General features: G+C 42.3%; 1 protein-coding gene across 2 annotated transcripts in view; it reads right to left on the bottom strand.

Annotated features, from left to right (window-relative positions):
* The window catches only part of LOC144987094 (uncharacterized), a 270,314-nt gene extending 254,971 nt beyond the window's left edge, over positions 1 to 15,343 (bottom strand). For both annotated transcript variants that reach the window (XR_013650955.1, XM_078936026.1), the window contains exon 1: positions 14,616 to 15,343. Coding sequence is in view for 1 of the 2 variants with exons in the window: in XM_078936026.1 (XP_078792152.1) it covers positions 14,616 to 14,760 (145 nt within the window). In the remaining variant the exon portion in view is untranslated. The remainder of the gene's footprint in view (positions 1 to 14,615) is intronic.
* Positions 15,344 to 15,575: the final 232 nt, after the last annotated feature.

A 15,575-nucleotide genomic window follows, 5' to 3' on the forward strand; every position in this document is an offset into this window, starting at 1 on the left:
AATTCCACAATGCTTACTTGAAAGGTTCAAAAGTAACAATAAATTACAATGTATTGAAAATTAAATAATCAAAATCAGCCATTATGTTTGAGTTGTTGATTAACAGAATTATAAAAAATGTAAAAAACTAATGAAATGGGCTGGACAAAAATAATGGTACCTCTATAAAAGACTGAGAACTAATTGCCCAGGGGGGTCATGATAAACTTAGGTATGTCCTTTAATTGACAACACAGCTGTTTTCAAACCCATAATCAGTCAGTCTGCCTATTTAAAGAGAGACAAATAGTCAAGTTGCTGTTTGGTGAAAAGGTATGAACCAAAGTGAACATGGACAACAGAAAGCCAAGGAGAGAATTGTCCCAGGACATTAGAAACAAAATTATAGACAAACTATAGCCGCGTTTACATGGGCAAAAGTAATCGGAAAGAACGCCTGATCGGAAGAAAAATGTTTTGTTGTTTTGCTATGTGTGAGAATTTCGGACTGTGAGCCAACCCGCCGCTCTGCGTTAGCGACTGCCGGACTCACGAGAACCAAGCAGAGCTCGAGCCACCAGCTCACACAGCGGCTTTATGGCGGTGTGTGAGCTTTTCAAAGCAGAAATGCCTCTCAGTCCTTAGAAATTGTTCAAACAATCACATGGATTTGTGTTTCCAGTCTCGTCCCGACAAAATAAAGGCTGATGTTATTCCCACACATTTACGTGCAGCCAAGATGCAGATTGCAGCATTTTTGTCCATCAAAAGGCTAAATGTTGTGAGGTCTTGTTAGCCTCTCCTAACAGTGGCTTCTTCCAGTTCCGTTCTTCGTTAACGTTTTATAATTAGAGTCCTTAATAGACTATTTATAGGACATTACCAAATTTAATAAAATTAATAAACTATTTACAAAACATTAACAAGCACTAGAAATATCTTAGTAAGCTTCTTATAAGTACATTTATTAGCATGAATAAGTCCTTAATAAACTATTTATAAGACATTAACAAACACTAGTAAGGTTTTAGTAAGTTGCTTATAAGTACATTAATTAGCATTTGTTAATGTGTTACAACTGACTTACAAGTTGAATTAATCTGCTTATAAATATATTGACATGTCCCTTAATAAACAACTTATAAGACATTAACAAGGATGAGTAATGTTGTATTAAGATGCTTATAAAGACATTTATTAATATTTGTTAATCCTGTTCACAAGCTATTTACAAATGGCTTGTATGTGATTAATAAACATATTAACAGTGTTCTTATTAACAGTTTATTGAGTGTTTTGCAGCCCCCCAATCTAAAGCGTGACAAACCATTTATAAATTGCTTGTATGTGATTAATAAACATATTAACAATTCCCATGTCAAGCTGGACTCAAATTTTTTTAAGTCTGGCTGATGTGACTCAACCTCAATACTACACCACCTGGATGAACGAGAACCTTCATTGACAGTTTGAGTTTTTTGCTGCCTCCTAAGTGTGGGCTATGTTCTGCCACAAAGAACCACAAAGTACAGAATATGGAGAGGGTGGAGAGGGTGAGCAGCTTCAAGTGCCTTGGTGTAAACATCTCGGAGGACCTGACTTGGACTACTCACATTCAAACACAGGTTAATAAAGCAAGGCAAAGACTGTACCATCTGTGACAGCTGAGGAATTTCAGGGTCTCACCAGCAATCCTGAAAACCTTCTATTCCGGTGCCATAGAAAGTGTATTGACTCAGTGTATCTCAGTGTGGTATGGGAACAGCTCTAGTCAAGACTGCAAAGCCCTGCAGAGAGTTGTGCGCTTAGCTGAGCGCATTTCAGGGTCTACTCTCCCCTCCCTGCAGGACACCTACCTCAAACGCTACAGAAGTAGAGCTGCAAAGATCATCAAAGACTCCACCCACCCCAGTAATCATATTTTCACTCTGCTGCCATCTGGTAAGCGCTACCGTAGCCTGATGGCAAAGACAGAGAGACTCAGGAGGAGTTTCTACCCCCAGGCCATCAGGCTCTTAAACTCCAAACGGGTATCTTAATTATCTAAGTCTACAGTTTACATTCATGCACATTATTTTTGCGTTCCCCTGGAAACCAGGCAAACACAAACCCTCAATACTTGCAAAGATCTTATGGAGCCCCTCCTCTTATGGAGGAGGGGCTCCAGGGAGAGAGTGTAGAGCATGCCAGACAGAGCACAGCCCTGCCGTATGCCCAGAACCACTCTAAAAGTAGCACAAAGACTGCCGTTCACCTTCAGTACACTCTCAGACTCGGCGTAAAATACTCTGATTTTAGCAATGAAACCAGCGCAGAACCCAAACTTCTCCATAACTTTCTAAAGGAAGCTGTGTTCAACGCGGTCAAAGCCTTTTCCTGGTCAAGAGAAATCAGACCTGTTCGTATGCCCAAAAGCTCAGAGACCTCCAAAACATCTCGAATTAAAAAGACATTATCGACCATGAGTCAACCTTGGACACAGTAGGTCTGGTCCCGGTGGATGATCTGCTCCATAGCATCCCTCAGCCTATTGGAGAGAGCGGTGTGACGGCTGAGAGAGTGGCGTGACGGTTTCAAACACGCCATTGATGGAGATGCCCTTCTCAACCAGCGTGTTCACCTGCTCCACCCTCTCCACAAACAAAACAATGGCTCCATTCATGCGAGCAGCAGATTTAATTGAAGCATGCCCGATAACTTCCCCCACGGCCAGAACCACATCCTCCACGCTGTGCAGGGAGCCGGCACCTGTTTTTTTTTTTAAAATTTATTTTATTTTTTTACTTGTCCTGTCCAACAGCTAGGCAGGCAGATGAGAGCTGAGGGCCTCTTGTGTTGGACATATTTTACTTTAACAAGAGGGGTTATTAATCTTCAGACAAACCAAAGGTATGCCTGAATAAAAAGACATTATTTGCATTATTTTTCTCATGATGGGCACGTTTAAAAGAACACGTTTAAAACTGCACATCTGAGTATTCACTCAAATTGGGATGAATCGGGAACAGACAAAATAAATGCAGTTTGAGGAAGGTCTCTATTGTGACGCACCACATGCTCTGCTCTATTCTGATGCGTCCACTTGCAGACAAACAGATCCAGTAACATCTTCATCATACTTGTCTGAGCTTGATCTAAACTATGGCCAGAAAGCTTCAATATTGCTCACCATTTTGGTTTCACCACTAATGTTAGTTTTAGGTTGGAAGGACTGTAAGCTAGAGGGAGAGGGCGTAAACAAAGGGATGATCGGACATCAGCAGAGGGTAACTACTGTGTCAATAGCCCCGCCTACAACTCAGAAGTTAATTTCTGATCAACTCCAAACCACTCTGCACAAACTGTCTTTAAACATCATCTCAAAGTGCTTTAACCCCAGTAATCAGTGCTTGCAGTTGTATTTTTTATTATTAATATGGACTTTTAAATTTGATCCAATAGGTGGTTGCTGTCATTGGTGAGGATGCATCATTCGTTGAAGGTCATGTGAATGTCCTGCATATCCAGTACAGCAAGGTGCGAGAGGATATATTAAAGAAGTACCCTTTCTTGAAGACAACCTCAGGGGTCAGTGACATTTTAAATCAGTTCTCAGCTTAAAATACATTTTGAATGTCAATATGAGCTGAGACATCTGCTAAAATGACCAATAACAGCTTTAACTCTATTGTAAAAACATTGTAATTTTCTAAACCCATATATAAATATATAGTCATTCAAGCCAAGTAATATTTATACAATGAGATCACTAAAGGGAAATGGCAATGAAAGAGGCAACAAAGAATATTAGAATGTTTTATGTCTTTTGTTTGTTTTAGATAAAGTGAATGATTAGTTTTCTATTTTTTTTTCCAATTTTCAGTTGTTTGATGATGTTGACCGAATGCATCCATCACCTGTCAGTTTAAGCCAGCGCTTTAACCCTTGTGCTATCCTAGGCACTTTAACATTGGGAGGTGGGTCATCTAGACCCACTAGACAGTGCTCTGAACCTTTTTTCTTCAATGATTTGTGATCTTCACTGGTGTCCATGGATTACATGAAATCTTTCCACCTTTATCCACCTTTGTCATGGTAGGGAGAACACATCAATGGAAGGGGGGGTCATCTAAGATAGCACAAGGGTTAAGGACGGCGTTTACCAGTATTGTGCCAAAGGTGCTTGAGCTTGTTCAAAGAAAAGCTCCATTAGCCAAAGTCTCCAAAGAAGCAAGAGAAGAGATGCTTGCAGAGGATCTACTAGGTATTGACATAAACGTAATCCTTGGTAATCTTTTGTGTTTATAGTTCTTCTTTTTAGAATTCGTATCAATATTATCTTATCACATTTATGCATTTTATTATTTAAATTATGCATTTAAACTTGGTTATAAATTTACTTTTTTATTATCTATTTTTAAAAAATGTAGAATGCAGTTGAAAGATTTACTTAAAATGAGGTCTAGTGCTTCTTTTGTTAATGTCACAAGTTTTATTTCATGGTTTAAAAATGGTAACTGAAGTGCTATATGCTGTTTACAATTGATCAAATGTTAAGGTTATAGTTACAATGAATGCAATGTGAACTGAAGGAAAAATATAGATTTTTCATTATTGTAAAATTGCTAATAATTGTAAATATATGCATCATGTTGTGACATTGTGGAGCTTAAAACATTCATACTGTGAAATGTCAGAATTGTAATTGTTTTGAATGTTTAATAAATGTGATAAACAGTATACTGGTCTTTTAATGTGCTGTATCTGGTACAAATTTGCCATCAAAGGGTACAAAAGGCTTGTCACTGGGGCAGTACCCTTAAAAGAACAAATTTGTACCTTTTTTAAAGGTACATTATGGTACCATAGCACTATAAGGTACAATTTAGTCCACAGAGGTACATATTTGCCTTTGAAAGGTACATAATGAAAGGGTACAGATGCGCACCTATATGAAAGGGTACAACATTTGTACCCTTGAGGGTACTGCCCCAGTGACAAGCCATTGTACCTCTAAAGGTACAAATTTTGCACATTTTTTCTGACAGTGTATGTTTGTGGCTGTGATTCATGTTATAAAGGTCATTTTTCATATTCTGTACTTTGTGGTTCTTTATGGCAGAACATAGCCCACACTTAAGAGGCAGCAAAACACTCAAACTGTCAATGAAGGTTCTCGTTCATCCAGGTGGTGTAGTATTGAGGTTGAGTCACATCAGCGGACTTAAAAAAATGTAAATCCAGCTTGACATGGGAACTGTTAATATATTTATTAATCACATACAAGCAATTTATAAATGGTTTGTAAAGATCAACCGCTATTTGGTCACCCTTTAGATTGGGGGGCTGCAAAACACTCAATAAACTGTTAATAATAACACTGTTAATATGTTTATTAATTACATACAAGCAATTTGTAAATAGCTTGTGAACAGGATTAACAAATGCTAATAAATATCTTTATAAGCATCTTAATACAACATTACTTATGCTTGTTAATGTCTTATAAGTAGTTTATTAAGGGACATGTAAATATATTTATGAGCAGATTAATTCAACTTGTAAGTCAGTTGTAACACATTAACAAATGCTAATTAATGTACCGTAAATTACGGACTACAAAGCGCACCCGATTATTAGCCGCACCCACCCATTTTCACGTGTTTAACTAATTTTATACATACACAAGCCGCGTCGGGGTACAAGCCGCATGAATTAGGCAACATTGTCATCCTAATTAGGCAACATTGTCATCCTGACGGATTACTTCCTGTCTCAGAGTGTAAGTGTGATTTATTAGCACACAGTGGGTGGAGTCATTTTTGCCTCAGGCTCATGTCTTTGAGTCTATCTGCATCTGCCAAACAGTATGCACCTCTATTCTGTTCACAAGTTCCTCAGTTATGGTTTTTATTTTTTTTTATTTTTTTTTAACTTATTGACAATCTAGGTATCACACATAAAATTACAAACAGTAACCATATAATCAACATTACATCCCTCAGTTATAATGAGGAAATTTACATCCCCGATCCCCCATTTCCCATGAGTCTTAGGGGCTAAAGGCGGGGCCAACGCCCGGCTCGCCATTCTGTTGTACGTGTTTAAGAATGAGCAGCAGTGCATGGAGGGGTGAACGGGTAAAGCTCTCCTTCCGCTTGTGTCGCGGCAGCGTTATGGGAGTAACAGGGCTGGTTAAAAAACACTCTAGTAAAATAAAGCAGCGACGACTGAAAAGCGCGCGCCTCAGCGCGATACGCGCGCCTCCTCGCGGCGCGTGGGTCAGAATTTTCCTTCCACAACAAACACTTGCTCCGCGGACGCCTCGAGTAAGCCCTGGCTGCAGCCTGCAGAATGGCTCGTCGCCTCCGCGCTCCCGCGCGCTCCTTGTCTCCCCTTCCTATCTACTCCGACAGCTCTGGCCAGCGCGGCTACAGGGAGGAGCGCTTCGTCCCCATTGCGCCGGTGGACGGAGCAAATCGTGTCTGTGCAGAGCAATCGGACTTAATACTGTACGTTTTGTGTATGAGGGGCGGATGCGTTGTTACGTGTGGGAGCCTTCAGACTGCCATCGGCCCCGCAGCTCACACGACACGCAGTCTCCAGCTCACACGGAGGCTGTGAGCGTTTCAATGCAAATCTCTGCTCAGTCCTTAGAAACCGTTAACACGACCACGTCAATTTGTGTTTCCAGTCGTGTCCCGACAAAATAAAGGCTGATATTATTGCCACATATTTACGTGCAGCCAGCCGAGTCACTATGACTCAGAGGTAAATGCACTCCTGAGCATGCGCTGTTCTTTCCGTCACGCAGCTGACCAGCTTTTCCAAACCCGTTGGTGATTTTTTCACGCTGCTTTTAACTATTGCTTTTATCTTGAAAGCTTCATCATATTGTAGCGGCGATCACGTGCATGTTGGGTCTAATGGCACCAAAGGATTCTGGGATGCGGCTGGACATGCGTGTTTCGTTTTGTTGAACCATGACTGAAGTGTCTAAGACCTGAAGTGAGGTCCATGCTGTTTGGCTGCTTAGAGGTGTGTTGAAAAACAAATGACTTGTGTTTGATGTTAGAGAATTCAAACCATTCACTGTGTCCAAAAATACGTACACGGCGGCCGCCAATAAAATCCAATAATTAGCCGCGTCACTGAATAAGCCGCAGGGCTGTAAGCTCAGGAAAAAAGTAGCGGCTTGTAGCCCGGAAATTACGGTACTTATAAGCAACTTACCAAAACCTTACTAGTGCTTGTTAATGTCTTATAAATAGTTTATTAAGGACTTATTCATGCTAATAAATGTACTTATAACAAGCTTACTAAGACATTTCTACTGCTTGTTAATCTTTTGTAAATAGTTTATTAAGGACTTGGTTATGTCTTATAAATAGTCTATGAAGGACTATAAAGCGTTACCCGTTCTTCCACAAAAAAAGCACTGTCCACACGGATTAAATATGAAACGATGAGCGAACAGGCGCTTCATAATAGTCATAACACTAATAAAAAGCACATTTGGGAGATCGCCTCATATATTACCGAGCTGCTGCATAAATGTATGTGGCAGCAAAGGTTTGTTTACAACGGGACCCATTTCCCTTCCGGTATTTTTAACACTACTGCACATGCCCAAATGATTTATCCCCACCGAAAGTGTGACCCATGTGAACGTTTGTTCTAATCAGAAAAAGGTTTTCTGTGCCCATGTGCACGGTTGAATTTTAACCCGACCATTGATCAGATCAACATATTTTGCCCATGTAAGGGGCAAAATCAGACTGCCATCGGCTATTGTAAAGGTAAAGGCTATAAAACCATCTTTAAGCAGTATGAAGTTCCTGTGACGACAGTGGCACATATTTTCAGAAGTTTAAGACCCACGGGACAGTAGCCAACCTCCCTGGACGTGGCCGGAAGAGGAACCTTGATGACAAATTGAGGAGACGGATACTTGGAACTGGATCCAAAGAGCCCAGAACAACCTCCAAAGACATTAAAGGTGAACTGCTAGATCAAGGTACATCAGTGTCAGATTGCACCATTCATCATTGTTTGAGCCAGAGTGGACTTCATGGGAGACGACCAAGGAGGACACCACTGTTGAAAGGAAATCATAAAAAAGCCAGACTGGAATTTGCAAAAATGCATGTTGACAAGCCACAAAGCCTCTGGGAAAATGTCCTTTGGACAGATGAGACCAAACTGGAGCTTTTTGGTAAGGCACATCAGCTCTATGTTGGTGGACTCAAAAATGAAGCATCCAACCAAAAGAACACTGTCCTTACTGTGAAACATGGAGGAGGCTCAGTTATGCTTTGGGGCTGCTTTGCGGCATCTGGCACAGGGTGTCTTGAAGTTGTGCAAGCTCAAATGAAATCTCCAGATCATCAAGGCATTCTGGATAGAAATTTGCTGCCTGATGTCAGAAAGCTTGGTCTCAGTCGCAGGTCATGGGTCTTCCAACACGACAACCATCCAAAAAAAAACAGCCAAAAGAACCCCAAGAATGGCTAAGAGAAAAGCGTTGGACTATTCTGAAGTGGCCTTCTATGAGCCCAGATCTGAATCCCATTGAACGTATGTGGAAGGAGCTGAAACATGCCATTTGGAGAAGACACCCGCCAAACCTGAGACAACTGGGGGGTATTCCAGAAAGCATGTTTAAACTACCCTGACTTTAATCCTGAACTCTGGCTGAAATCCGCCTGAACTTGCTTACTCTGGGTGTGTCGTTTCCAAAAGACCGGATATGAGTTAGCGTAATTACGATCGACTAGGTAACCCTGGGTAAATGCACGTGCACAGCAAGTACATAAAGACATTCTCAATGGATCGCCAATTTCCGGAGTCACCATGAAAACGCATGGTGAAAAAAAGAGAGTGCTATACTTCAGTAAGATGGATGCGGAGATTTTAATGACAGCGTACAAAGATTATACACCCATCAAAAAAGTAATACTGCCGTATCATCAGCAAAAGAAGGAGTTTCCGCTTGGAGAAAAAGAACGGACAAAGTAAACGCACGAGTTTCGATAGACCAGACAGGGAATGTCACTCACGACCCGGTCAAAATTAATATCGCATTTAAAGACTTTTATAAAAACTTATACATATCACAGATCAATCCATCAGAGTCTCAATAATCTAAACCTACCCAGGTTAAACGAGGACCAAATCACAAATTTAGACTCCCCGCTCTCGTTGTCTGAACTTCATGAAGCTCTGTCACTTATGTCTAATGGTAAAGCCCCAGGGCCTCACGGCTTTCCCACTGAGTTTTACAAAGAATTCTGGTAACAACTGGCACCAACGTTTTATAAAACGGTCACATTTATCAAGGAAAGCCAGTCACTACAGCCTAATATCCCCAGCCCCATTTCTTTAATCAATGCTGATGTAAAAATTATCTGCAAAGCAGTAGCACAGAGAATAGGAAAAAATCACTCCTCACATAATCTAACCCGATCAATCTGGATTCATCAAAGGCAGTCAATCGGATGACAATGTTCAAGGGGCGGCGCCTGGGGGGCTGGGGCCTGGGCTTGCTCCGGGTGGGGGGATTTCTGGCTTCTCTCCCTCTGTGTGGGGCGGTGTGAGGCCTTGGGGATTGGTGCTTCGGGGGATGGGACCCCTGGACTGAGGGGACCTGGGGCCTATGCTGGGGGACGGCTGTTTGACCACCCAGAGACAGCCTACCAGCTGTCCCCGACTTATCCTCTTCCTCATGTAATCTCTTATTAATGTAATGGGGCAGGGGGGTTCAGCCTGCGATGCACTTTGGAGGGAGGAGTTACTTGGCAGTGGTCCCCCTCCCATGGTTGCCGTATGGAATACCCCCCCCCCCTCGGTTTTATTTGCACTTTAAACATGCAGGGTTGCCCACTCCTTCCCTCTCTTTTTACTATATTTATTGAGCCCCTAGCTGGGCAGTGGCCAGATCTAGCTTGTAGCTGTACTAGAATGGAGTAGTAAGGCGTCTCCTTCCCTCCACTAGCCTGGGTGTGCACCTCGGGCAAGTGCTAGTACACCCATAGCCTCCGTAATCAGGGTAACGATAAATCTTTCAAAGGCTAGGACAAGGACAGTCTGATATAAAACTTACGACCCGTGGACCTCGCTGTCACCATCCCAGCTTGCTAGGCCATGACAGATGAACCACGGGTGTAAAGGGTGGGGCCAGGACTGCGCACACTGCACTTAACCTTAAAATCCCACTGCGCAGGCTCGAAGGACAAGTCCACGTCCATTTGCCACTTACTCCTCAAGTCCTGTAGCGATGGGAAATTGGCAAAAACGGCAGGTGGAAAATGCCACTGGCAGCCGCAGCTCCAATCCTGCATGCAGAGGGTTCAGGATATTGGTCGCCTGTTGCTGAAGCAAGGAGATGACAGCAACACCCTGAACGACCAAGCAGTCTTTTTTAGGGACGCACTGCTTGCTCCATATGGAGAGGGGCCTAGAAAAGGTGGCCTAAACAATGCTCATCTCCTCCCATACCCTGTTGGCTGGCCACGGTCAACGGGCCTCTTTGACGCAGTCAAACATCAATGAAAAAAAGGTTCCCACCTACCTCAAAATGTGTAAAAGGATTAAAAGTAGCATGTTGGAACGTCAGAACCATGCTGGATGCAGGCAGTCGTCCTGAACGTCATTCTGCTCTCATTGCGCATGAGCTATCAAGACTCTCCATTGATGTTGAAGCCCTTAGTGAAGTCTGATTCCCAGGGGAAGGCGGTCTTAGAAAGAATAGCGCAGGTTACACCCTCTTTTGGTCTGGCAAACCGGTAACAGAGAGATCGACAGACTATGGACCCTTTTTATTTTTCCCCTACAGCATTATTTTATAATAAAAAATAAATCAAAAAATCAAAAAATATAAATAAAACAAATGATTAATCAATTATTGAAAATGGTTAAATTGATCGACGTTTAATGATATTACTTCACTTGCTCCAAAAATTGATAAATTGATTCAAAAATCTTTCCTAATGTAGCATAATTTTGCACGTTTTTAACTTTTGATACTTGATGAAATTTTGCAATGAAAATTCCTGAAACAGTGTTGTGTATTTTACTGATATAGTATTATGTTTTAAGCATATGAATGACTTTTCTAAGTAACATAATCTGCATATATTTTAGATAACTGATCTGCATTTGCCATGTTGATTTCTAAAATAGTTCTTTTTTTACATAATAATTAAGTAATTCATCTTTGTCATGTGTTTTATTGATACTTTATGATTCTTAATTCTTTCTGATAAAAGCTAGGAACCGTATATTGATAAATCATGTGATAAAATGGTTATAGTATAATGGGGTGGGATTATATAAATTGGCTTCCTTCCACTCCCTTTCAAGTAATATTAATTAATACGTCTAACTATCCAAAGTTTGATTAGTTACTGTATGAATGTATAACTGATGTTTGTATTGCTTTTGTGTATTATTTCTAGTTAATTGCTTGAAATAAACCATTTCAAATCAAAAATCAAAAATCAAGGTGGAGCGCCAAAGAAGAAATTGAACATCAGCGGCTTACAGTCAGCTGAAACCAAGGCAAAATTCCAAGCAAGTCTACAGTCTAGGCTTGAAGACACCAGCCGCCCAAGTGATCCCTACCGTGAACCACTCTGGGAGCAACTCAAACTTGTTATTCTGCAATCCTCTGAGAAAGTACTTGGATTCTCCAGAATAAAGAACAAAGACTGGTTTGATGAAAATGATCCGGTAATCCAGGAATTGCTTGCAAACAAGAGCGCAGCTCATCGGGCTCATCTAGCCCAGCCGTCTTGTACTGTGAAGAAGGCTGCCTTTCGTCATGCGTGCAGCAACACCCAACGCAAACTCAGAGAAATCAAGAACGAGTGGTGGACCATCCTTGCAGACAGAACTCAGCACTGTGCAGACACTGGTGACTTCAAAAGCCCTTAAGGCAGTGTACGGGCCCATGCACCAAATCCTGAGTCCCTTGCGCAGCCCAGACGAACAGAAGCTTCTAGCAAACAAGACTTCCATCTTGGATCGCTGGACTGAACACTTTTGAGCTCTCTACGGCGCTGATCGCGTGGTCGGCGTGACAGCAATTCTCCGTACTCCCCAGTAACCATTTAAGAAAGAACTGGATGAGGCGCCTTCTATGGAAGAGACCTTAAAAGCCATTAAGCAACTGAAAAATGGCAAGGCAGCAGGAGTTGACGGCATCCCACCAGAGTTATGGAAGCAGGGTGGCCCAGTGCTACACTCCAAACTCCATGAACTGTTTATCTGCTGTTGGGAGCAGGGAAAATTACCGCAAGATCTCCGTGATGCAATCATCATCACCCTCTACAATAACAAGGGAGTAAAGTCTGATTGCTCAAACTACAGAGGGATTACCCTACTCTCCATCGCAGGAAAAAATCCTTCCAAGAATCCTGCTCAACAGACTTGTGCCCACTATCGCCAAAGATCATTTTCCAGAATCCCAATGTGGCTTCAGAAGCAACAGGAGCACAACTGACATGGTGTTTGTCCTCTGACAGCTTCAAGAAAAGTGTCGTGAGCAGAACAAGGCAGTCTATGTAACCTTTGTCGACCTGACCAAGGCGTTTGACACTGTAAGCCGAAAGGGCCTGTGGCAGATCATGAACAATCAGATCAGGCTCAAAAGTGACCTTTCAGTAACTTTCCCCATCATCAACGGCGTAAAACAGGGCTGTGTCTTGGCACCCACTCTTTTCACGATCTTCTTCAGCACGATGCTGAAGCAAGCCACTGATGGCCCTGATGACGAGGATGCCGTGTACAATCGCTACCGCCTCGATGGCAGCTTGTTCAACCTGAGACGACTGAAGGCTCACACCAAGACCAGATGCAGATGATCAGTGACCTCCTCTTTGCAGATGACGCAGCACTCCTAGCTCACTCTCAGAGGGGACTTCAGCGATTAACTTCCTGCTTTGCAGATGCTGCCAAGCTCTTCGGACTTGAAGTTAGTCTAAAGAAGACAGAGGTCCTCCACCAGCCAGCACCTCGGGAAGTGTACCAGCCTCCCCATGTCTATATCGGAGAGACAGAACTGAAAGCTGTCCAGCAGTTTACCTACTTGGGGTGCACAATTACCTCAGATGCCAGGATCGACAAAAAGTCAGACAACAGGCTCGCCAAGGCGAATAGTGCCTTTGGCAGACTCCCCAGTCGGGTGTGGAACAACAATCACCTAAAGAGACCCACCAAGATCAGTGGCCTGTTTCTGAATAGAGGTGTGCCGTGGAGCAGCGTGGTAGAGATACACAGAACGGGGCAGGAAAAGTTGGCTTTTATTGTTGTGCGAGTTACGCCACTGTTTGTGAATGGGCTGTTGAAGCTTGGGCTCACGTGTCTGCTTGGAGCAGCACAGCAACTAGACAGACTCTGACAATGACAAAAGGGAACCTGACGTGTTAAAAATTGAGTGCGACGGTTGTTTCCAGATACAGAAGAAGAGGACTTTGATGGATTTTTGGGTGCTGTTTCATAACTGAAAAATGAAAAAATAAATCACAACCAACTTAGATTTGCTCCAAAAGCCTTTGTAAACACACAGTGTGTGTGTTTGCTCAAGCCGGTGTGTGCATCTGCAGGACGGAGGGAGGGAGACACATAGCGCAAGTGACTTTGTGAGCATTCAGTTTGTGTTACTCAATTATGGAGAACAGTATTTATAAGGGTTTCCTCTAAAAGATCAGAGTCTGGTTCTTTTATTAACCAACTCTGGAGGCTCTGAGGGTCAGAAAAGGGCGTTAACGTACCCGCGCCTTAACACTCAGTGCGCCTTTTGCATGTGTCAAAGACTGAAAAATCCCCCATAACTGAGACCGTTTTCTATAACCCAGTGTGTCCTGTGGTCAAGAAAATACGGTACTCAGGATGAAACCTAAACCTTTTTTGATAAGCACAGAGATGATTATGCTGATGACGTTTTTTTTCCTGCAGCACACCTAACCATCTCTCACACTCTCATAGTGTGCTGAGGAACACTGGTTGACAGTAGTGGTTTCATTTTTGGAGTAATCCCAGTGATGACCAATATATAGTTTTAAATGTTTTATAAGACATAAACATGATATTCACAAGAACAGGTTTTTTTTTTAATCTAATTCCTCTAATGATCCGTTTCATAAAGACACACACAGGACATCACACAGCAAGCAGAAATAAACGTATTGTTAAAAATGATGTCAGGAGTCCAGCTTTTTTAAAAATGACAAAAGAGCAAAGAAAACAGAAAGATTGATTTGTTATTTCTAACTACAGTATTAATATGTCCAGGCTTTGTCTGTTTCATTCTACAGCATGTTCATATTTGTTTAATTTTGACATAATTTATTTATTAGAGAGCAAAATGTTATACATTATTTAAGGTTTAAAATGATTTATTCAGGATTAATATCTCTGTTTATTTTTATTCATTATAATATCGAAAATACAAGTTAAACGTGTAAAAGTTTAGCTTTAGTGTGTTCAGTAAATGTTTATCTTGTTGTTCGGCCCGAAACCTAAAGAGTGTTTTTTATTTAGGCCACTTGATGTGCGACTGAGTTCAGTTAACAATCCAGATAGCAGCTCAGACGACAAAAAAAAAGACGTTCATGGATCTATGTGTCTGCAGGTGATGGATGCAGCAGTGAACTTACCAACTATGTGTAGCTGCAGCTGCGGGTTCCAGCTGCTATCCAGCAGTCTGCGCTGACGACAGAGCTCCTCCTCGTTCTGGACGATGGTTCCTTCAGCAGCAGAAAGTTGTTCTCTGACAGAACCTTCCTGAGGTTCTGAAGACATGGTTCCTGCTCCGATCTTCAGCTCCAACTCCCACAAACACCGCCGTCCTCTTCACTGCAGCTCCGATCGATCATCTGCTAGTCTCCAATCCCAGAAAAAAGGTCCAAACAGAAACTTTTCTCCTGTTTGGAGATTTTCCTGAAAGTTCCTGTGATCCTGCAGGAGTCAGTTCTGCTCAGCCTGCAGTCCAAACAGAAAAGACTCTGGAAGCTTCCACATGGGAAACTTCAAGACAAAGAATCCAAACAACAACATCTGATTGGTTGACTTTTGGAGGGAAAGCTGCAACAGTCTTCTGTGATTGGTTCAGCCGTCCCTGCCCCCACTAGTCCACTGCACAGGGGGCAACATTCCAGGGGGGGTTGGTAATCTCCTCCTTCTATTGTTTCTGCCCCACTGGCTCTTTCAAAATAAAGGCTTGTTGTAGCAGAAACCTGAATGGAACATCAGAATGGACTCAAACTGCTGCTGGTTTCAAAGCCTCGTTCTCAACTTCCAGCTGAACTCTTCATGAGTTTGAGCGTCTGTGACAAACTCTACAGTTGAACAACAGCAGTGAAAATCTCCATGGATGTCAACTGGGAGAGAATCGACATGAGATTTCCAAGAGTTTCTGCAGGAACTCATCACAAAGTCAGGAGCTGCAAGGCCTGATGGGAGATCTGTCATCCTATTGTGACATGAAGGAAACTCCTTCAAACAGGAAAGATTTCATCTGACACGATCACTTTGATGTTAACATGAAGATGGACCCCAGTGATTCAGCTGAAAAACATCCCATAATACTGTTCTAGATGGTTCTAGAGTGGTGTGGA

The sequence above is a fragment of the Oryzias latipes genome, chromosome 2, assembly GCF_053564925.1.
Source record: "Oryzias latipes strain Hd-rR chromosome 2, Olatipes_Hd-rR_3.1".
Classification (NCBI taxonomy): domain Eukaryota; kingdom Metazoa; phylum Chordata; class Actinopteri; order Beloniformes; family Adrianichthyidae; genus Oryzias; species Oryzias latipes.